The sequence below is a fragment of the Cryptomeria japonica genome, chromosome 7, assembly GCF_030272615.1.
Source record: "Cryptomeria japonica chromosome 7, Sugi_1.0, whole genome shotgun sequence".
NCBI classification, from domain to species: domain Eukaryota; kingdom Viridiplantae; phylum Streptophyta; class Pinopsida; order Cupressales; family Cupressaceae; genus Cryptomeria; species Cryptomeria japonica.
In genome coordinates, this window is record NC_081411.1 from 490,380,683 (window position 1) to 490,405,660 (window position 24,978).

General features: G+C 37.7%; 1 protein-coding gene across 6 annotated transcripts in view; it reads left to right on the forward strand.

The window, feature by feature from the left end:
- Positions 1-24,978, forward strand: part of LOC131065758 (isochorismate synthase, chloroplastic) — a 314,318-nt gene that overhangs the window by 261,594 nt on the left and 27,746 nt on the right. For 4 of the 6 annotated variants that reach the window (XM_059209304.1, XM_058000399.2, XM_058000398.2 and 1 more), the window contains exon 13: positions 2,278-2,370. In XM_059209304.1, the coding sequence (XP_059065287.1) occupies positions 2,278-2,339 (62 nt within the window). In that variant the 3' untranslated portion in view covers positions 2,340-2,370. The remainder of the gene's footprint in view (positions 1-2,277; positions 2,371-24,978) is intronic. The other 2 variants (XR_009111467.2, XM_058000400.2) reach the window with 1 other exon arrangement.

Below are 24,978 nucleotides of genomic sequence, written 5' to 3' on the forward strand. Positions count from 1 at the left end.
TGTACTAGCTACGGCACTTGCCATGGAACTAGATTGGGCTCCAAGATCAGCCCCATGGTCACCCCCTTCAGCCTCAAGTTCATATTCTGAATCATTTCCACTATGAGAATGAATTTCTATCTCATCCTCACTCATGTCATGAGTGCTCATTGTGACACTACATTTCACAAAATCAAAATCAAAATAAATTCAATAATCACCTTGTTTTGGCCTAGTTTAACAAATTTGAAAACAAAATTCAAAATTTGATGTTGAATCTTGAGGGCAAAATGATGAAGGAATCATTCATCATTTTTCCCTCAAGATTCAACATCAAATCTGATTTTGAAAATGAACAAAGAAAAATCAACAAAAAAATTTGAAAATCAGAAAACGAAACAAAAAAAAAAAAAAGAAATAACCTACCTTGTGCTTGAAAAATCTCTCCAAAATGCTGTAGAATCCTCCTCTTTTTGCTCCTTCTCACTCCTCTTACACTTGCACTCACTCAACCTTTTTGTTTTCACTACTTCAATATGCAAGATCCTTTGTGAGATAATCCTCTCTTTGCTAGTTGGAGTCTACGTGTTCTTCAACTAGCCATCCCATTTGTATGGTCATCTTTATAGATCAATGCTAGCCTTATTAAAATATGACTTGACTTCTTTAGAGGCAACAAGCTCAAATGTTTAGTATAACATTATCTATTGCAATGTAAATAGAAATCACATGATACCAATCATTACTTGGTCCATTCATAGTATTGCTTGTAGAACATGTAGACTAGGAAATGTCTAGCAAGACCAAACTATTGTACTTGACTACAAGAAGCCTATTTAAAACGCTTGATGGCTGCCAAGTAAAACATAATTACCTACAACTATTAAAAAGTGATTCCTAATCATTACTCACTATAGTTCTTAATTTTGCCTCTTCCAATTTCTTTCTCTGCTATTACAAATTTGTAGACTAATTTTGCAAGTATAAGGTTGGACCAAAAATTTCTTCGAAGGATCTAACAAGTTTCATATCAAGGAGTTGCTTCAAAATCACATGGTCCATTCATATGCTAGTTTATTATTTTAGCAATAGCTGATTTTGATAGTTTCTATTTATGGTGTTCTATTTTGACACAATAGATGAGGGTCTATTTTAGGTCTATTTTATTATTTGTTTAGGACTATGTATGCTTTAAAGTTCCTTTCTTTCCAACTTTTCAGTAGCCCTTAACCATTTTTCTTTAAAGTTGACTTTTCAGATAAAATAATTATTATTTGAAAGTACCAAGGATTGGGGAATTGTTATCTTTAAATAATTACTTTGTACGCATAAACTAGAGGGTTGATGGTATGTTTATGTTGTTGAAGTTATTGTTGAACATTTGATTTTAATTTCATGGATTAGACTGAACGTGAATACCAAGTGTCAAGCCTTATATTGATGTCATTTTATTCATCTAGGTTGTAAGTCTGTGTGCAGACTAGTTGTTTAGTCTTTGGAATCATGTGTTACTATTGTTGTTGGACTGATGGATAGTGATGTCCATGATTTGTAAAAAACAGTTGGCAAATTAACGCCTCATTTGTACTGAAAAAGTAGCTTGAACTCCCTAAGACCAAGCATGTTCATCTCATCTCTTTCAAATAAAATCAATTGTGAACAGGATAATAATTGCTGTTTATCCATTTGATATAGTGATGACCTTTGTGAATAATTTGTCTAAGTCGGTGAGAAATCCCTCTAATCTTTTACGGTTATAGTCATTTTGTTGTGGTGATATGATTTACATTTCTATTAATTGGGGATTTTGTCAATAATTCCTCGTTATGATAGTAGTCATCTGTATAAGATTGCTTTTGCAATTGTGAAGTGTCTGTGAATCCAGTTTACCTTTCTATGTAACTTATGTTGGTACCAGACACAACATGGATACAATCTTTACTTTCTGGTGGATAAAATATTTCTTTTAAATATTTGTGTTCTCTTTCTAGACAGTAAAAGGTTAATTGCTGTATGTTATTGTAGGATATGTTTATATCTGTCCTTGCTGGTTTGTATGGTTTTTGACTTTGGTTTGGAGTTGATAGTAGATTAGTTTCATTGTATAGAAACCACAATAATCATTCTGTGAATAATCTATTCCACCACCCAATACTAGAGCTCCTAGGAACACTCTTAGTAGAACAAGTTAGGTTCTGTTCTTTTTTTTTTATTCTGTAATATTTGTGATTGGCCATCTCTACAATCTTTGCTTAAGCTGTAAATCTGTAGATTTTGATATTGTCTCATGCACTACAGGGTACATGCTTATATCTCTATGCAGGGGCTGGAATAGTAAATGGTTCGATGCCATCTTCTGAGTGGCAGGAACTTAACTTGAAGGCAAGCCAGGTAGCTATGGAGCATGTTATTTTGACCATGTTATGATAGAAAATTATGCTGCGTAATTTTCCTACCTAGATAAGTGCTGTCAATAACAAATTTTCTTTCATCCATGGTTTCTTTGAGTCCAAATACTGATAAGTTTGCAATTTATTTTTCATAAGCTCCATAATGTTATATATAGGTTTCAACTAAATGCTTCTGTTTTCCACTGAATGACATGGATTGAATGTGAGTGTATTAGTTGAATTCTTGTCTATTTTTTGATAAAACAGAATCTAGATATTTATTAATAAGGTAGATATTTATTAATAAGGTAGATATTATGGAAACCTTAGAAGGGAGACCTGAAGTCAAAATTCATGAAGAGAACATAGAACCGACTAGGAATTAGAAGAAATTAATAGAACCTAGCAGTGGCAAAAATTATAGATGTGTAGATTGACGATAATGGATACAGCAAACTAGGATGTCATATTTAATTTAGACAACAAAAGTAAGTTTTCAGAATGTGGGATAAGAAAAAGTACAGTGGCACTTGTTAGCATATGGACCTGCTCCATTCCTTCATTCCACGTTCCATTGGCAGCTACATGCCATCCCATCAGGGTCTCTAGCAAGGGCTGCATTCCAGTGATCCATTTGTGTAGCATACTGAGCCATTGTAAAGATTTGTAAGTTCTGCATATCCACCAACAAAAATATGCCAGATAATGATGCAAAAATGCAGAAAGAAAATTGATATCACATGACATGTTTGTGAAGCAAAATTCCGTAATATCTATTATACTCATAAGAGAATAATTACTCTAAAGGTAGGACAACATTACAGAATACATTTTAGGTAAGAAGCTGCTCCACACAATATCTCCAACTTGAGATCCCAATCCAATGGATAATCTTCACATACTAGAATTACTTCACAATAATACTCACCTCCTATATATAGGCCTCCCACTTGGAAGAATGGAAGTGTAAACAACTAATGATAACATAGGATGATGCATTACCCAATACAGTAAATTCTACAAGTTACTCATATGTACCTATATCCACTATAATTTAGTGATTGGGATATGTACCTCTTGTTGATATGTCCATCAATCTGTAATATTATATGCCTGCATACATAACAAGCCATCATTCCTTGGCATGTTTTATCGCCAAAACTTGAGAAGAAACCAAGTAATGAGACTTCCTCAAATGATTATATAGATGATGCCATTCTCTATCATCCAAACATCTCCATGTGTTCTTGGTGGTTAGTAATGCTTAGTTGGTATTTCATTGTGCTATTCTGATTCCATTCACATCCATAACTATTCCTCCTTTGCATTCACACATAATCATGGTGATTGCTTCTTTGATTCCATGTATGTTCATAGTTATTTCAACTTTAATGCCATGTAGAGCTATTTTGATTGCTCCTTTAATTGCACTTATATCTATGGTTCTTTGATTTAATGTATAGCTGTAGTGTTTGTTCCTCACATCCCTTATGTGTACATAGTTATTGCTCCTCTGATGTGGTGTGTCATGTTGCCATGATTGTTTACTCTCTTGATGATGTGCGTGTCTATGAACCTTTTCTGTTTCTATCTTTAATAGTTTAACCCATCCTGCTGCTTGCTGCTTTGGCTCTTGATTACGTGTTCCATTTTTCATTTTCCACTCTTTGTGACGAGTCTTCCTTATGCTCTTCTTCATAAATTTTAGATGCATCCTTATGCTGTACCTTGACTGTGATATGTTTCTTTTTAATTTTTATATAATATCCTACAAAGTTAGCTTTTTTTTTCCTTATATTAAATCTTCATGAATTTTTTTCCACACTGATATTGATGGTTTCCAAGTCTCTAACCAAGGATATCCAAGTACAATATTCAAAATCATTGATTGCCATAGCATAAAAATACAAATGCAAATCATAGTTGTTCATAATAAGCTTTGAATCTTCAAAGATTGAACAATAATACCATGTATTTGCAACTCAATATTCTTTCTTGGAACGTATAGTTGGGTAAGTGCAGGGAAAGGGAGTACTGAGTGACCATTTTTTTCATGAAATTAGAAAAAAAATGAATTTCGACAAGTAATTTGAGATGCATAGGCTCAAAATTTGACAATGTGACAAAAACAAAAATACAAGTGCTTGGAATCTAGTTTCTAAACTATTTTTTTTTAAATGGTTGAGATTAAAAGGATCAAAATGTACGTCTTTGCAAAAGAATAAAGAAATTACTGTTGTACACAATCGAAAACTGATTAATTGTTCTACTTGGTGACCACGTGTGTTGTCAATTTTTCATCATTTGTATGTCAATTCCATATCAGTCTCAATGTTATCCAGACAAGTTGTAAAGATCTTGTGTCCTGGTCTAGTGTTCCAAACTAATATGCATAAGTTCTTGCCTCTATGTGTGGATGACTATGGCAGTGGATATACAAAAGTGACTGGCAAGTGAATGTAAGATGTGACATTTCAAACATAAAACATATTAGAAAAAGACAATGGTTTGTTTACAAGGTTCAGTCAACACAAGGAAATCACAATTGTGAAGGAGGTGTACTTTTCTTAGGTTCTTGTCAACATAAAAAGTGTCAACCAACCTAAAAGGCTGGGATTGAGTCAAAGCTTCAAGCTCAACACAGTTTTTTTTATTTATTGTTATTTTCTGAACTGATGACTAAAGTAAAATATTGTGCCCAAGACAAAATCAGATTATTCAGCACAATTTTTGAAGTTGTCTTGTATCTTTTAAAATGCATAGCCAAGCCATGGAAATCATGCTTAGGATAAGTGCACAAATCAGTTGTAATATAGGAAATTGTGCCCTAGAAAGAGAGACGAGTTTCAATAGAAAATTGCATCTGAATATTTACATTTTAACAAGAACAATGCACAAGAAAGTGGGTGAATGGATAAGTGAATCACATAGGGAAAGAAGGAATATGGCATGCCTTATATCAGACATTGATATCAAATTGTTCCCTAGACATTAAAAACTGCGCCCTAGATATTGAATCACACCTTAGATATTAAATCCCACGTAGAAAAATGACAACGTTTTTTCACGAGTCCTAAAATCACTCAACTTGTAATTCAACGAGGTGCAGTGCAAACAAGCAAAATCACAATGAATACCCTCATCACCTGAAATGAGCTCATTTGAGAAAGTTAGGCCTAGCCTCAGTCCCCTTTTCTTCAACCAGAATATTGAGCAAAAGCTACCACTGAAAAATATGCCCTCTACACATACAAATGCAAGAATCCTTTCGGCAAAACCATCAGAGCTTTCAATCCAACAAAGAGCCTAGTTTTCATTCTCAGGAATTTGAACTTCTTTCATGAATCAGCCGGCCAAATTTTCAAAGACAATCCCATCAGAAGCAGCAATCACAATAATACCAGTATACCCTTCAAATCGCTCCATTTCAATCAATAGCTGATTCATTGTTTGTTCTTGCTCATCATTTCCGCCGCCTACTCATGTTCCTTTTTTCCTGCCAACTACATTGATTTCATCCATAGACTGTCCCCTTAAAAGAAATCCTAAATCCCTATGAGCTACCCCTGGAGTAAAGCATTTTTCAGCATTTGATGGTCGTGCGTTCAACCCATGAACCATATTATCTTTTGCACCTTGAAAGCCCATTAATCCTTGCAAATGAATTCGTTGTTTCATATTAGCTGAGAATATTTCTATAGCTTGGGCCATGTTTGTGAGGGCATAGGCACGTATTGTAGGGACTTTGTCAGAACAATGGTGAAGCAAGTCCTCAAGGCATCTCTCTCCCCACCAAAAGTTTTATGTTGTCAATGAACTCACTTTGGTGCTATTAACATGGGTAGTGTTGTCCTCATTTTTGAATTTTAAAAAATGTGACAACCCCTACAAATTTTTGCTTAAAATGCGTCATTTTTGTCTCCAAGGCACATTTTACGAGGTGCAAAAATCATATTTCTTAGTGTCAAATCATTGGGAGGTGTCTTTTCCATCATTGTCCAAGTTTTGGTGAGTTTTGGTCTTCATTTTCCTAGTTTTTTGTGCAATTTCGGGTTTCAGAGCAGTCACTACAGGTTGAGATTTTACTCTTAAGGCATGCTTCCCAAGGCAAAATGTTTGCTTTTTGTTGAACTGGACTGATCTTCGGTCCATCCTCGATTCACGATTCAAATTTCATCACGTTTCGAGTTCGTTTGCTATGTCTTTTCTTCAATTTCGGGTTTTTTCTTCCTGATTGCAGGTGGAAAATTTTCTTTCTATTGCAGGTTAGGAGTTTCCTTTATGTTTTTGTGTTGTTGGGAAATTTTAAAACAATTACAAGTGCACTTTATTTAAAGCTTGTAACTTATTTTTTATTTCCCCCTTGCTTTTTATGTCTTTTAAGTTGTTTGTAGGAACTTTTCTAGACAAATTACAAATTGAATTAAAAATACAAGTTTAATGAGAACTTGTAACTTCTCATAAAAATTCCTACTTTGTGCTTTTAAGTTGTAATAGGGATTTTAATACCCTATTACAAGTTTTTATGTTCCTTTATGTTTTTTAAACTTGTAATGGGGATTTTATTTCCCTATTACAAGTTGTTTTGTTATTTCTTTTTGCTCTTCTTCCTTTCAAATCTGAATTTGCCCAAGGAAGAGAAAAGTGAAGTAATTAAAACTTGCAATGGGGTTTCTAAAACCCGATTGCATCTTTTTTGAAGGCATTTTCTACTTGTATTTGCAAATGAAGAACCCGACCTGCACATTTGCTCCCACAAATCCGTTTTTTGTGGCTTTCTTCCCCAAAATCCGTCCAACATTCATGCAAAATCGTTGGGAATCAATGTTGGTTGCCACGTTTTTCACCAAAGATGGTTTTGGCAAACACGTTTTGCATTTTTGAAGGCATTTTTGAAGATTTTGTTGAAGACGTTTTTGGATCCATTTTTTGCTGGTTCTTGCCACGTTTTGGAGCATGAAGTTCGCCCTTGTTGCCACATTGCAAACACGTCTTGCATTTTTCCTCCATTGATGAGTGTTTGAAGTCAAAAATACTTCTCTTTCCAAGCCATTTTTTGTGGAGAGGATTAAATGCAAAACTGATTTACTTGCTGCAAGGAATATCAACATGGTGGCTCTTTCATCTATTTATCAAGCATCATTCTTCCCAAGCTCATTTGTTTGGGTCTAGGGCCTTTGACCAAGCAAGGATTCAGGTTTCTAAATGATCTTCCGAAATGGATAAGTTCTTTGAATGCAATTTGTAAATTTGCATGATTTTCCCCCTTTTTCAAAATTTTCCCATTCATTTGATTTCGGGTTTTACAAATCTGATTACAAGTTGAAGTTTTTCCCTTTTTCCAAGTTGTCAAGCTGAAAATATTCCTTCCCATACATGTACATGGTCATCCGAATTTGCCATCTTCTCCTTCATGTCAAAATCCGTTCCATTCATTTCACCTTCATTCATTTTTCCCATTTAAAGTCTACTTTCAGTTGGAATTTTAAAATCCGATTGCAGTTGTGTCTTCATTTGCAGTTAGCCTTCCAGAACCCGAAATTGGTCCAAAATGCACTCAAAAACACTTGAAAATGAGTCTCTAAGGTCCAATTACAAGTGCAAACTTATGGATAACCATTACACATATGAAGTTACATGTTTGTTCTCCACAATTGCAAGTTAATGCTCTTTTTTTTCCACACATGTAATGCAGTTTCCAGAACCCGAAATTCACTTGTGAGCCCATTTTTGCATCAATTTATCCCTTCCTATTTCGGTCCTGTTTGCACACACAACCTACCAAATCAATAAATTAAGGCATGGGCCTTATTTTGCAAGCAGATTTTAAGATTGGAGGATGATACAAAGAAGAGATACAACAACAATTCATGGATGCAAATTATAGAATGCTTTCCAGACAGAGATGGTTATGACATGAAAAGAGGAAGGCAACCCTTTCCCTCCTGAATGAATGGTACTACCCCAAGCAAGAAAATAAGATTGAAGTTCGTTGCCGAAATACATAAAGACTATCAATGGTGCAAGTTCTTGTTCCGATTCGAGATATCTTCATCGATCCAGAATACTTCAAGTTCTAACATCTTGTAGCAGCATGAAGATCGTCACAGACAAAGGATGATGTAGTTAGAGTCGCGTCTTCAGACACAAAATAATTTCAATTATGCATTTGTAATTTTTTTTGACAAGTTACATGTAAAAAAAAACAACTTTGTATTTGCAAGTTAACTCATCACTTGCACTTTTGTAATTATATGTAAAACACTTACAAGTTGAGTTCAATTATGACTGTAGTTGGAATAAGTCATGGTGGTTGAGAGAATTTCTCAAGTTAGTTAGGACCCTCCCACCTTTTTCTCAAGGTTCCTCTCTATAAATACTTGAGGGGGTCTATTGTAATTGATATCTTTTGGCAATGCAACAAAATTTTGCCAATTTGTATGTGCACTCTAAGACTTTGAGCTTGGATGTAAATCAGATTGCTTTCAATAAAAGAGGCAAGTTGTGTTGAGACTTTGTGCCAATTCAAGTTGTTATGTGACGACATTTTTTGGAGTTGATTGTGATTTTTGTTCTATTGTTCAAAAGGGATTTAAATTCAATCTTGCAGACTTTGAGCTGCTAATTGCATTTGGAGATATAGGTTAGGTTTTCAAACTTGGTTTTGCAGACTTTGAGCTGTTTATCACGTTTGAAGCTAGTGTAGAAAGCTCAAGCAAAGGGGGTAACTTGCAGACTTTGTGCTACTTTTATATCCTATGTTTGTGCATAAGAGGTGCATCATGTAGTTAGACTTTGCGTCTACATACTGTGCTTGGTTACTGGAAAATCATCTAAAAAGGTTGATAGGAGAATAGATAATTGAAGACTTTGAGCTTTCTTTCTGTTTTTCTGTCCCAGGGAAGTGACGGAGGTCTTTGTGCTTTCATGGAAACTTTGCTTCCCTTTATGTTCCAAGAGTCCTACAAAAAAGTCTCATTTCTGTATTTGTTGTTGTTTATTTCCAATTGCTATTACTTTTCTGTGAAGAGAAAAGAGTATAGTTTTTCTTGAAAGAAGAAGAAAGATTGTTGTCCCACCCAAATTAGATTAGTTTAGTTTGTAGATAGGGGGAGTCTTCCCTAAATTAGGAGAGTATCATACTCACACACTGTGGCTAAAACCACAATTTTGCACATTCCCCAGGTGTACAAAATTTTCAACCAACAAGCAGATCCTACATTGTCCTTGTCAGAGCACTTAGCACCTTCCAACATAGCATCCTCATTCCCATTATCTGACTCCTTGTTCACCAAACCCGAATCATGAATATATTGCAAAGAATACTCTATTCTTTTGTCATTGGGGATTTCCACTCCAATACAAGCACATTGTATGTTCAACCTTGTAAACTTGGGAATGAGCGAGACTTTCTATGGCATGCAACTATTGGTGTCCCTTCCTCTGGTCAATAGAGGACCAAGATTCATTTGTTCCTTCTAGTTCCTCTCCTATCTTAAATCATCATTTGCAATTTCATATGTAACTCTTGTATCAATGTTTTGCTCACTAGTCAAAGAACTTGCTAAGGTATACTCATTTGCCAGAGAAAACTGAGCATCATACTTCTCATTCAGAAGCAAGGAACTTGTTGATGTGTTTTTTATGCACTTCATACACAGAATAAAGTACCAAGGTATCTTATCCTCCCTTGAACAAAATCTCCTCTTATGCTAAACTTCGTGATCATACGAGTTGACTCCATGGTTCCAAATGTCAGGTCTTGACGTGTGGAAGCTCAATGGTTTGATGTGATATTGCTGGAATCACAAGGGGGACTTACGTTGATACTTGAATATTTGAATGTTGCTGGAACGTGGAAGTTTACTTGACTTTAAAACATTAGGCAAAAGAGATAGGGTTTAGGGAGTCTAATCTAATTCATAGAATGTAAGAGACTATGAATGATTTCGTGAAACTCTACTAGACTTTGCTTTGCCATGCAAAGAAACAATTCCACAAAGCTAGTGCGATCTTCTAAGGTAATCTTATGATATTCAAATCACCACCAACAACATAAACACCATCAATGAGATGCATATCAATGGGCAAGTAGCAATCGAAGTTAAGTTTGGACAAAGGAGTTCAATTGACTACACAAGGTACTTCACAATCAGCAAAATACGAGTAGTATGAACATGCGAATTTCACCATTAATCATCCACAATAGCTTCCATCCATCTAATCAACATGAAAATAAATGAGAAGTAGAGATCATGCAAATGTTGAATCAACACATGAAATTCACCATATCTTCAATGAAAATATTGTGCCTCTTGCAACAAAGTCTTGACTACAATCTCCTTTTCTCCTACTCTAATCTAGCTATCTGCTTATAATCTACTTGCTAAGTGTTAACCTTACAAAATGAGAGAGTGGAACCTTGTATAGTGCCCTCAATACAATTGAATGGCCAGGATCAAATCCACATCAATGGTTGAGATTGAAAGATAGAAACCCTAATTAGGGTTTGTTACACCTATTACATAGCATTTATTGTTGAGCCAATGATAAAATTAAAATAAATAGGACACATGTCCATCATTGAATTTTGACCAATGAATGATGAAGATAGGTACATCGAACTTTGTGCCTCCACATGTGGTAATTATCCTCCTCGTTGGATGAGTCAAGTGTATTGAATCTAAACACCTTGACTTGGAATGATGTGATTAGGTTGAAGATGACTGGATGCCACCTCAGCTTGTTCGTTGTGCCTCATCACAAGTTTTTGTGATTCTGGCAATATCTCTTGATACTCAATATTTCCAAGTGCCCGATGTGATGATGGTGGGAGATATTCCTAAATTGCCTCATCGTCCAACTTTCATTAACTCTTCTGCAACTATCTCCTTGATTCCGTTACGCAATTTTGCCTCTTGACTTTTGAATTACTTCTTAGTGTACTGCATTTCATCCTTTATAAATGTGTTTATCTTGACTACCATCACCTTGAAGCCTGGTCTTGGATTACTTGCTTGCTATACCAGCAATGATTCTTGCATTTCCAAAGCAAATTCAAGATTGTAATAAGGTCTTATCCCTACATCAATTCTCCTCCATGTTGCAATATCTTTGTTACCTCTGTCCTATGCGGTGAAGCTTTCAACCTTGATGTTGTTGTAGGGCCCTTTGTCCTTGTTGGTGTATCCAATTGATTGTCGGAAGGATTCCTATAAGCTTGTAAGACTTAATCAACAAACCTTGAGGTCAGTGGCCAACGAACAAGGTCTCAATTGAAGTGTTGATGACCTCCTACCCTTTAGGCTTTGCAAAACCTAGGTAGGTATACCTGCAATACTCTTGACACATGACTTATAAACCCTAGTATTGCTACAAAGCATATGCATCCCAATGAAAATATACCAAGGAAAGATTGCTTATCCTTGAATGAAACTATACCACTTGGTTTGACATCATTGACATGCAGATTGGGATGGAAAATTAAAGTAAACCACTTCTAAAACATAAAATAAAAGCTATCTTGATTTAGCTGATTCTGAAAACAACCAAGAAACTAGAACCAGTGCCTACTCATAATGTAACGGAGTCAAGCGACAAAGTAACTATCACCTGCAAATTTTATATCACATATTAATCTAATGCCCAACACATATGCCTTGCATACATACCTCGGTAACAGATTTCAAATTCTTCTTAAGGATCACAACAACAATACATTTACATTACTGTAAGTGAACTGCAGCATTTAACTCTTTCATTAAAAGAGACCCACTATCTAAGTTACACATTCTCCATTAACTGAGAAGACAAATCAACATATCTTTAACACATTGATTCATATAATGCAAACACATGAAATTGGAGACAATCTGAAACTGCTTCTTTTCATTGATTTAAAAGATGATATATATTTTCATTACAGTGAAACAAAAAGACTTTGAAAACTTGCTCTATTATATGAATTTACACCATATACATGCTACTTGCTCTCAAATTTCAGAATCCTTCACTACTGACCCTAATTTCCCTTTTATAACACAAGGGAGCAAAACAAGCTTCAGGCCAATAGTACACATGTCAAAAAATCATTGCTTTACAACAAGAATATGCCAAAGGCACCTTTCTAAGTACAAGACAAAAAATCATCCTTGGAAGGGAGAAGAAGGCGGCTGGGTTAACCAATTTTGGAGATGCGAGCCGCAGGCTGGAATGGAGTGGAGCTGATGTGTTGCTATGTTCTGACAGCTGCCCTGACTGGAGATCAAAAGTTGATGCTGCAACCAGGAGGTACGTGTTGAATGTGAGGCAAAAAGTGACTTGCTGCAAAAAGGGGACCTGCAAAAAAGAATATGGCATGCAAAATCTGACATAAAAGATTATTCCTCAATTTGTTTCTCTTCGTCAAGCGTGCAATGTTCCTTATGCCATCTTTGAATCTAGGAGACGGTGGGCCACTTGAGCACCCTGCCAGGTGTCTCCCTAGTATTATTATCCACTGCACTCTTTACTTCTGAACAAAGCTCTTATACAAAGAATCAACCTCAATAATCTTATGAATAATTTATAATTATATAATAAGTGAAATGTTGGGTTTGATTCCCCCAAATGAGCTGATTGATGGCTGTTTGCACCACCATTTCAAAATCCTTTTTCCACTCCAAACGTTTTATTTGCTTATCCTTTCCCAAGATTTTTGGGATGGTGCAATGCTGGAGATCTTTGAAAGAGTCAAGTTTTTCCTTTAGTGCTGCCTCCCTGCTTTTAATATATTGAAGCTCCCTAATCATAGTATTGTAGTTATTCCATATAGCTCCAATGATTGGAGAAGCCTTTACCACCAAAAATAATTCTTTCAAAACTGCAGCACTAGGCTGCCATGTGGCTCTCGATAGTTTAAAGAATAGACAAGGTCCTGCATTTGCTTGTGGACTTGAAAAATGTGTTGGTATGAGGCATGGACCTCATCCAATTTGTTCAAAATTTGCTCCAACAAATACAAAATTGTGCCTTGTATGACATCTAAGCGTCCTTAACTGGTCTTCTCTTTTGCCCACCAGCATTCGCTACTTTTTAATTACATGCCCCAAGGCCTTAATTTCATCTCTTAATTTCTCCATTTCAAATGGAGAAGCAGGGGGATCATCATCTAATTTCACCATTCCTACATGCTCCTGATGCTCATGAGGGGGAGGTGGTTGTTGTTCAATCATGACAACAGAAGATGATGCTTTAGATTCCTTTTCTGCCAAGCCCTTCTTCAATTTGGTGTTTTCATTGTATAGTTGATTGAAGGTTGCATTGAGGGCAACATGTTGTCTCTTTAATCTTTCATGTCTCTTTTGTTCCTCGTCAGCTGCTACTTGTGCAAATAGTGATGAATGGACCACAATTGTTGCTGCCTCAACAGTAGATGTATCTGTTGTCACAAAAGTTTGCACCCTTGCTGAGCTATCAACTCAGCAACCTTGTGAAACATGGAAACAACCCCGAAGTGTGGGACCTTGTGCAATGGGGTTGAATCTCTAGAGAAGGCCAACTTCCTTCTTAGTCCAAGTGCAGGTGTTGAACCAACTCAACACTCCAAATTCTACTTCTAAACCTATCCTAATAGCTTGCAGAGGAAAAGGGAAGAAGGAAATGCTAAAATGAAAGGAGGTGATGCACTAAGATAAGAGACCTTTCTCTCCCCACCCAAAAATGACACAAAGAATCAATTGAAACACCCTAGAGATGCACAAACTTTAGTTGCATGAATGACCCCAAATGCATATATGGAGGTTAGAAATTCCTTAGTGTCAAAAGGGGAGAAGGTTTCCCACAAGTCGCACCCAGAAAGGTTAACACAGCATACAGATGAGAGAAAGCCACCAACATACACTTACAATGAAGGTAAGAATACATACACAACATGCATAAGTTGAAGGAAGGCAAGAACAATGATTTCAATTCATTATAAGGCCAATGGCCAAATTTACAGTTGCAGAAATGCAAGATAAATACAAGTCTTCAAGAGAAGTGAAAGAGCATAGAATAGCTCAAACCAATAGGGAGAGAACCCTTTACAATGACGCTTAATGGCATTTATATAGAAAATTGGTCGCAGAGGAGAAACCATCGGTCAAGGAAGAAAAGCCTTGACCCTTGTGTGTGCAAAGGAATGTCAGTCAAGGAATGCAGGGAAGTGCATGCACCTGACATGGTGTACATGCAAGCAACCCGACCATACCTTGACAAGGCAATCCCAAGAAGAAAAGTACTTCTAGAAGGTGGATTGCCTAACATTCCAAAGTCAAAGCATGCAGGCATGACATGAAGGTCAACAAGTAACCATTAATAAGCATGGCCATGTACTCCACTTGATGGAAATCCTGCAAAAAACATTAAATGTGTGCTTGTAGCTCCATGAAAGAAAGTGTACAAGTTGCAAGAGTTGGTGGAGCATTAAGAGCTTTGAGTGTTGAGCACGCTATCTAGAAGTGTTGCAAGTCGTCAGAAGTCGAAAGACTTGGGAAACTTGGGTTTCTAGAGTTTGGAAGGAAAAGGGACTTAGAACTTGGAATCTGGGGTTTCTGGGTTTTTCTAGGTTTTCAGAGAGCTTCACGATGGTGTGACATGCAAATGAATTTGAAGATTTTTTCGGACTTACTAATTTTAGTAAGTTGCGACGACTACTCAGAATGTGGTTAAAATGCATTTGGACACTATTTTTAGCAGTATGCTATTTTTAGTAAGTACTATTTTTAGCAAGGTTTCAGCAGGTCTGTTCAGATGGCTATATCCAGTAGGTCAATTTGAGTAGTTGGTCTTCCAACATTTTTTGGAACTATTTTGGCAAGTCTTAGCTTATGTTGGGCGAATTCATGCTTGAGGAAAAATATTTTATAAGTGAATTATTAATAAGGTAAGATGGACGCCTTAGGAAGAAAAAGTTAATTTTATGAAATAATTCGGTTATTTACTTTCGACGCCATAATGCACTTTATTGATATTTTTTATAAAGTATCATTTTCAAGATATAAGGTGGGCGTCCTTTTTGGAGATATTTCATTTAAAGATTATAACCTTTAAAGTGTCCAAGCAATAGTTGATTTTGGTGTCCCTTTTGGAGGAACATATGATTTAAAATAAAGGCAAATATTATATTGCTTTGGGCATTGGCATTTGACTAAATTTCATTTCATGTCAATTTGGAGGGAGTTGAATTTGAATTTGAATTTGAATTTGAAGCTTCAAAGGCTATAAATAAGAGTGTTGGGCTCTTGTTTTTTGTATCTATTGCTAATATAATGAATTGTTGTCGAAATTATTCTAGACTCTTGCTTTGAGGGATGCATACCTCCTAGTGCTTTCAGTTTCGTGCTTGAGAGATAGCGCCTAGCTGAACCTTGTGACTGTTTCTCATAAACTGGAGCAGATTAAGCTCAACGAAGATGAAGATATTTGTCATGTCCCCTTTCGAGAGTGGACATCAGAGACGGAGGAGTTGGCCTATCATTGGAGTCTCGTAGGCTAGCAGAGGTTGATTGGGACTCATTCAATGCATATAGTGACTGGATTTTGGCTTTACAGGCAGTTTGGAGCAGTTCCTAGATTTTAGGGGATATCCCTAAATTTTAGGAGGTCGTGACAGTTGCCAGTCGTGAGGTTATTCATGACCTTTCAGATGGTTTCAGTTTCAGGAGATTTGGGTGTGTTTCCTAGTTTCTAGGAGCATCCCTAGATTTTAGGGATGAGACTACCAGTTGATCCATGATTTCCGACATCAGTCACAGACAGGTGACTGGTTCAGTTTCAAGCTTTTGGTGTGTTTCGAGCTTTCTGTAGCTATTTGGGTTATATTTTTAATATATTTAAATATTTCCCAAGTTAGTGTTTTAATATTTTAAATAAGGCTATGTCTATAGCCATTTCGGAGTAATAAGGGGTTTTTGGCTTCATCTGGATTCATATGCCCATGTGTTATAGCTCGTTGGAAAGGTCTTGAACTTTTCTAAATGATTTTCACTTGCCAGGGTCCTTTTGGCGCTTGGAGTTATTTTATATTGAAAAAGTGGTGTTTTTTTTATACTTGGGTGCCCAATATTGGGAAATATGACTTTATATTAAAGCGCACTTTTCATATATCTTTAGGGTTTGATTTGGAAGGAAAGAGATATAAGGAGAAGGAAACCTAATTTCTCATTATCTTTTACATATTCTGGGACGCAAACCCCATGATTGATACTGGCTAGGACGTAGCCCTCAGCTATTGATTGGCAGTGGATTCTTTTGGCATTGGCATTATTGGTCAGAGTGTATGCGCTATTCCTTGTGGAGATTCAGATTGCTTGGTGGGGGTTTCAGCAGGGTGGTTGAATTTCCCAGGTAGGGCGTGATTGTTTCAACTTGATGCCACCATTACAGTAGGTACACTTTATGCTGGAAGTGGTGTAGACTTTCATTCAGCCATAGCTGGTGTTCTTGGTTTGTGTTCATCATCTACCCTTCAGTTGGCACCATTATTGGATGTAAGCACATCCCCAGTGCGTAGGGAATAATCTGGATATTATAAATCAGAAATCTGCCTGGTACGATTTGTATCAATTCTGATTTAATTGAATGTTCTTACTTGTTTCAACTTCCTTATTTGTTGTTCTTTATTCATTACTTGCTTATATATTCAAAGAAATACAAAAAGAAACCAAACATTCTGCAACTTCTCTCTATTCTGTAAGACCATCAACAAAATCACAGGAAAATATAGTTTATTATTTTAAAAATTACAGCAGATCAGCAAGGGGATCCATCAGGGATCTTTCAGTGGTATCAGAGCCTACATTCTGCCAGCCTGCAGGGTTTATGAGAAATTGTCACATCTGGGTACTGGATAAAAAGTTTTGATAATTCATTAAAGCATCTGGGTACTGGATAAAAGGTTTTGATAATTCATTTCGACATCTGGGTAGTCGATAAAAAGTTTTGATAATTCATTCCAGCATCTGGGTATTTAATAAAAGGTTTTGATAATTCATATCAGCAACTAGGTAGTTGTCAGCCTACACATTTATGCTTACAGTTGATAGCTTGTAAGACAATACATTGGCCAAAGTCCCAAAATTGTTGAGAACAATCTTTATTTCGACCTCCGGGATCCGTTGGGATATCAGTTTAGTTACAGGTAAATACCATGGCTAGAACTAAAATTGGGCACTCAAAAGTTTCATCTTCTCCAACACGTAAAAGTAGGATGCCTCCTGCCAAGATATTTAATGATACAGTTATGAGCAGCTATCATCAGTATTGTTCTCTTCCTAAGATGATATGTGAGCTCCTTTCCTTCACACAATTTATGGGTGTACTCGGAGCAGACGAAGATAACTTGGTAGCTATAAGTTTAGATTAGTGGCAAAGAAGGAAAGAAGAATCAAGGGGTGCAAGAATCAGGAATGGACAGAGAACTTTCATTTAGGGGTAATATACCTCTACATAAGAATGTTTTGGTGCCCTCAAGTTCCGATGAGTGGGACAAGAATTTATGTGATGGTTTTGTTAGACATGTGGATTCAACTCAAGGAGACATTAGGACAGCTTTGGATAATGAATTGTCCTCACCTTCTGTGCAGGGGATTTCCCAAGAGGCAACTGATTTAGAGGTTAGCAATTCTGATTTTCATGACAGCAGTGAGGTACCTTTGCATCAGCTTGAGGTATCAATGTCTACACTTGTACAAGATGGTGCCAATGGGCTGTCACGTGAAGGTATTCAAAATTCAGGTATAAATGATGCTTTGAATGTTGAGGACTCATATCATGATGATTTTGATTTTATAGATCAGACCTTAGAATCCAGCCTAGTATGTTCTCTTAGTAGCACTGGACCCCAAGATCGTGAGCCAGTGGGTTGTGCGGACACATGGGATGCAGAAGAGAGTGATGACAGTGCATTTTCAGCAGTATCATCATTGACGGATGTGGTGTTCTCAGAGGCACAGAGCAGCAGTACTTTGGATGAGGTTGTATCCATGGCCGAGTGCATACACGATGTTGACTACAGAGAGGTACAGGATACAAATACAACTTCTTCCCACAATGTAGATTTTGAGTTTGTACAGTTACAGGAGAGCCAACATTCTCAGACTCCTCATCACCTGATTGGACAACTCAAGGTTGATGACAGGAGTATAGACACAGTTATTGAGCATTTCGATGTCGCTCGCCAGTTGTTGGCTACACATAGTTGGAGCACCCTCATGATTGATGAGCAGGGCAGCAGTGATTTTTCCTTACCAGAGTTTCATGCTCTTTATGGAGCCATTGGGATACTGAAGCATGAGTATTTAGAGTTAGTGGCTGACCGAGATTATCTCCTTCAAAGGGATTTTATTAGTTATGGTGCTTTGTTGAGGGAAGAGGAGGAAGTTGATATCCTCTCTCAGGAGCTTGAGGCGACTGTTGTTGCATGGGAGGATACCCAATTGTCCCTTCAGGAAGCAAACTCCAGATTGGAGAAGCTTTCTGATAGATTGAGAGTGGCACAGACATCATCAATGACAGATACAGTACAGTGTTCTATTGTGACACTGCGAGATTCACCAGAGAGTTGTGATTTGACTCACGATATTACTCCATCATTGTTTTCACAAGCGACTAGTAGTTTGTCAGCTGGTTGGGAGTATGATACTCCTGTTGACTTGTTTCCTTCTCTGGAAAGTAAATCTTCTTTTACACCTCTTATAGCTGACGAGGGAAACCAGTATGTTTCACCGCAGAGCCACAGTGCTCAGTTGAGGTGTATTTTGGATTTTGGATCTCAGACATATGAGTTGTCTTCGGATTCGTGGTTTGAGAGCAGTGGGAGTGATGATGAGTTTGATGGACAAGATTATGACACAGAGCCATTGAGTGAGCCTACGAGAGTCCATTTAGATTACCTCGCAAGGAGTGCACTTCATTTCTCTTTTAGTCCGATTGTAGATGATTGGATGGCTCGCAGATGTGAGTTGGTTCGGGACTTATACTATCCGTGTTGCGATAGTGCTCTCCCATCTTCAGAGGATAGAGTTATTGATTGCAGGCACCTGATCCAGCAGTTTGGGATGGATTGTTTGTGGGATCAGCAAACAATCAACCGTTATGATGAGCAGCGACCGTTAGAGTTTTTCATCTCCTTGACACAGAGACTTCATCCAGGATCATGGGGGAAGGATGATGCATGGATTAGCAGGTGTGTTGTTGTGGATGGTTATCACAGGTGTGAGAGTTTCACAGTGGCTGTAGAGAGACACGGTATCGAGGATGCCTCTTACTATCATTGTCTTTTCATGACAGATGGATGTGGATTTAGTTTTATTTGGGATCCAGGTGTTGATTCATTTGATACAACATCTTATAGGGATTATAGTATGTTGCTCTAGATATTAAGATTATATGGCACTTATATCAGAGGAGAGCAGCAGGAGCAGTTTATGTCCTACAGGTGGTTTGTGTGGATCATGGTATAGACATGTGTAGTACCTTTCTTTCGTGGATCCTACATGGGTTGCTTCACTTCAGATGTATAGATGTAGTCATGGGTGTACAATTGTTGTTGACACTTGGACGGTATGTTCGGAATTTCACGAGGATGGAGCTGGAGTTTACCCACTATCCATCTCAGTTTATCGAGCAGAGTGGGACGACAGTTGATCCACAGGTTGATTGTCATCAGATAGCTGACGTGGATGAGTTATGTGATGTTACTCCTAGTGAGTACTTTGAGCCAGTTGATGTGGCAGTTTCACTTGATTCTCTAGACAGGGTGATTGTTTCATTGCTGGTTGGTGATTACATATTTTTAGATGCCAGCCTGGACAGTGATGATTTTAGTCAGTATTATATATTGTCTAGTGAGTTGGCATTAGATCTTCCGGCACATCAGCAGCAGTGTGTGGCAGTTGTGTGTCATTTGTGTCAGATGGGGTCAGATCACAAAGGGTCTTCCATGGATTGGCATTCATTGGATATTATGACGGATGTTATGCATGTTGGTGATCACAGACACACTAGTGATCTTGGCATTTATGGATATTTGATCTATGGAGATGATATAGTTTTCCATTGCTCACTTGAGGTATTCAGCGGGAGCTATGCTTCGCTCTGGGACCCAGGCAGTGTTGATTTGACAGCACAGGTGCTTCAGCGTTTTGAGGAGCCATTCCAGACCGGGGTATTGCATGTTGTTTATATCAGAGATGAGCAGCAGTTACATGCAATGATTTGTTTACATCTTATTTGGGATGGTGGAGGATTGGTGTTTCAGTTGCTTGTGGGCAAGCAACTCCGAGAGGGGAGGATTGTCATGTCCCCTTTCTAGAGTGGACATCAGAGACGGAGGAGTTGGCCTATCATTGGAGTCTCGTAGGCTAGCAGAGGTTGATTGGGACTCATTCAGTGCATATAGTGACTGGATTTTGGCTTTACAGGCAGTTTGGAGCCAGTTTGGAGCAGTTCCTAGATTTTAGGGGATATCACTAAATTTTAGGAGGTCGTGACAGTTGCCAGTCGTGAGGTTATTCATGACCTTTTAGATGGTTTCAGTTTCAGAAGATTTGGGTGTGTTTCCTAGTTTCTAGGAGCATCCCTAGATTTTAGGGATGAGACTGCCAGTTGATCCATGATTTCTGACATCAGTCACAGACAGGTGACAGGTTCAGTTTCAGGCTTTTGGTGTGTTTCGAGCTTTCTGTAGCTATTTGGGTTATATTTTTAATATATTTAAATATTTCCTAATTTAGCATTTTAATATTTTAAATAAGGCTATGTCTATAGCCATTTCGGAGTAATAAGGAGTTTTTGGCTTCATCTGGATTTGTATGCCCATGTGTTATAGCTCGTTGGAAAGGTCTTGAACTTTTCTAAATGATTTTCACTTGCCAGGGTCCTTTTGGCGCTTGGAGTTATTTTATATTGAAAAAGTGGTGTTTTTTCTATACTTGGGCGGCCAATATTGGGAAATATGACTTTATATTAAAGTGCACTTTTCATATATCTTTAGGGTTCGATTTGGAAGGAAAGAGATATAAGGAGAAGGAAACCTAATTTCTCATTATCTTTTACATATTCTGGGACGCAAACCCCATGATTGGTACTGGCTGGGACGTAGCCCTCAGCTATTGATTGGCAGTGGATTCTTTTGGCATTGGCATTATTGGTCAGAGTGTATGCGCTATTCCTTGTGGAGATTCAGATTGCTTGGTGGGGGTTTCAGCAGGGTGGTTGAATTTCCCAGGTAGGGCGTGATTGTTTCAACTTGATGCCACCATTACAGCAGGTACACTTTACGTTGGAAGTGGTGTAGACTTTCATTCAGCCATAGCTGGTGTTCTTGGTTTGTGTTCATCATCTACCCTTCAGTTGGCGCCATTATTGGATGTAAGCACATCCCCAGTGCGTAGGAAATAATCTGGATATTATAAATCAGAAATCTGCCTAGTACGATTTGTATCAATTCTGATTTAATTGAATGTTCTTACTTGTTTCAGCTTCCTTCCTTATTTGTTGTTCTTTATTCATTACTTGCTTATATATTCAAAGAAATACAAAAAGAAACCAAACATTCTGCAACTTCTCTCTATTCTGTAAGACCATCAACAAAATCATAGGAAAATATAGTTTATTATTTTAAAAATTACAGCAGATCAGCAAGGGGATCCATCAGGGATCTTTCAATATTTGTGGTTTTCTGAATTTTGGAGTGTGTTTTTTTAGTTTTGGAGTTTGTTGGTTGCATAGAGCTGAAAGTGAAATTCGTTCATAAGTCTCTGGGAGTCTAGTCATCTCTTCTGGGAATTTTTCCTATGTCTTCCTCTGTGTTAGGCAATTCATTTTGCTAAGTTGCGTGGGTTTTGGAGTTGATTTGGATTTTCTAGAGAAAATCGCCCTACTTCCCAGGTCGTACCATGCTGGAGAGTGTATTTGGAAAGCGTGCAATGATGATTTGATCCGAGTTGCAGTGGTTTGTTGGTTTGGGAGTGTACACCTTGTCTCCTGGGCCCCTTTGCATTTGATTTCACGTCATTTGGAGCTCCGTGGACGAAGTTGTGAGCATTTAGGTGAATTCTAGTCTTGCTGGTCTGTATTTTCAGATTGTTGTTTTTCATATCGGACCTGGGTTATTTACTTGTTTAAGTACTTTTCATATGCTAGATAGTTCTTATTTGTTAGAGGATTGATTCCTAACATTTTTGGTGTGTCCGGATATCATTTTTCTATTATAATTTGCAAGCTAATGCTCTCATTGTAACACTGAATTCAGTAGTACTAATCAACCTTTATTTAGTTGCATTTTACATTTTGTATTCCCATTGAAAAAGTGGAAGAGGATGGCCTAGCCGCCTATTTGTTACTTTAGAAGTTTTCAGAATCCGCCCGCTGAATAAGTGTTTGAGTGATCTATTTCCATGTTTATAATAACTGTCCTCCCGCTGAATAAGTGGTTGAGTGATCTATTTCCTTGTTTGTAATAACTGTCCTTCCGCTGAAAAGTGGTAGAGTGATCTATTTTTCAGAATTGTAATGATTGTCCTCCCACTGAAAAGTGGTTGAGTGATTCTACTTTAAGTTGCTCTTGTCCGCTGGACAAGCGGAAGGGGTTGGCTTGCTGGCCAGCATTGTATTTTTAGTTGATTATTGGAGCTAATGATCCCCTATTCACCGTATGCTCTCACCTTCCCACATTGGGCTCTTGGTGATCAGAAAGTGGAAGGGTTATCTTTCAGCAGTATTGTGATTATCTTTCCTAACCTTAACAGGTGCTTTGTGGTGTTTGGAAATGGGAAAAATGAGAAAAAACTAAGGGGGACATTTCATTCTGGGGTTTCGGGGTTCCAGAGAGGAAAAGGCTTAGGAACTTGCGAATTTTGGGATTCCGGGGAGGAAAAGGTTTAGGAACTTGGGAATTTTGGGATTCCGAGGTTCCGGGGAGGAAATGGCTTTGGAACTTGGGAATTTCGAGATTCCAGGGTTCCAGGGAGGAAAAGTCTTAGGAACTTGGGAATTTCATGATTCTGGGGTTCTAGGAAGGAAAAGGCTCGCGAAACTTGGGTTTCCGGAGTTTGGAACACTTGGGAAACTTGGGGTTTTCGGAGTTTGGAAGACTTGGGAAACTTGGATTTCCAGGTTTATGACTTCAGTCTCCCTATAAGACAACACTTCACATTTCATGATTGCCTTGTTTTTTTCTTGATCAACTGGGGTAGTGCTGGTCTATGGAACATATCTTTGATCGGTTCTCACTGATGAACCAAGGGTGTCATAAAAATGACAACAGTATCCTTTAATGTTCTGACAATTGCATCCCCAACCTTTTCTTCTATCCCATATAAAATTATTGGCTTGTCAGTCCTTGGGGCTTTTAACAACTATGACAGTGCCTTAATGCTGAGATGAAACCCAATTCCTTTGATGCCAAATTATCTTGCATAGGCTAGATCCTCCTGCTTCATGACTTGGTCTATAACAAAAGTTTGCTCTAGATCCCACCCCGGGATCAGTAGCATACCATTTTCCTTTATCATCTTCCTGGTTTCATCAGAAGAGATGTCTATATTGTCTCTTTTAAAATTGGCCATTTCTTCTTCAGATAAATCTTTCAATTTTATATGCAGCCAAAAACTCTTGAATTCGGGAGTTTTGATGAACTCATCATCTAACAAAAATTGAATTATGGCTATCATCCTCTCATTTGTTGTTTCTTCTATTGGAATTACATTTGGGATGATAGTCCTGTCAGCATCGAGGGGTTCATCAACAAAATCAACATCCTGAAATGTGTCATGAGAAGGGGAAGGAGGAGGCAAAATCCATTTCTTCATCATCATCTTGAATCTCCATAATGTCCAGTGGAGTCACTTTGGCCTTTTCAAAATGTTGCTCCTATTTGGGAGGGAGCTGAATCTCTTGTGGCTCTTGTTGAGGAGGGGTTGGGACACCCTGTTTCTCCTGGCCTATGATTTGTTTCCCCTTCCTAGCATAAGCTGCAACCCTTGGGGGCTGATAGACAGGCCTTTCTTCCTCTGGTTGGTCGAATGGCTCACGTTGTGCCTCAGTGAAAATTTGCTCAAAATTTTGCAACTTAAGTTGCATTCTCATGGCCTCATTTTTTACATTAGCACAAAATCCCCTAAAGGTAGGGTCCCTTTGTCTCCTTTCCTTCTTGAGCTTATCCAAAATACTACACTTTTCCCTGTTATTTAAGGCCTCTTGGGGAGTGCAATTTCTCATTAGGTCCTTATGTTTGTAGTGCTCATGGGGCACCTCCTTTATCTTCATCTTATGCACTCTGATATCATTTACATACCCCACTAGGTCATATTTGGTCCTTATGTTGGAGAGTTTCAAATTGATTGTCAATCTTCACCAATTGGTCAACGGAAACCCTAGTTAGTGATTCATCCACATCACGAGTGTTAAGAAAAGAATGAGGATAAATGAGGTCATTTGTAGGATTGGAAGAACCACCAACATCTTCATGGAAAAGTTATCCAAATTAGGCTCCATCTCCCCGGTAATTAAACCTTCGGAAGCCTTAATTCTACAACTTCTTCTCGCGGGGATATTATAGGCTGGACTAATAGTAGTAAAACTCATG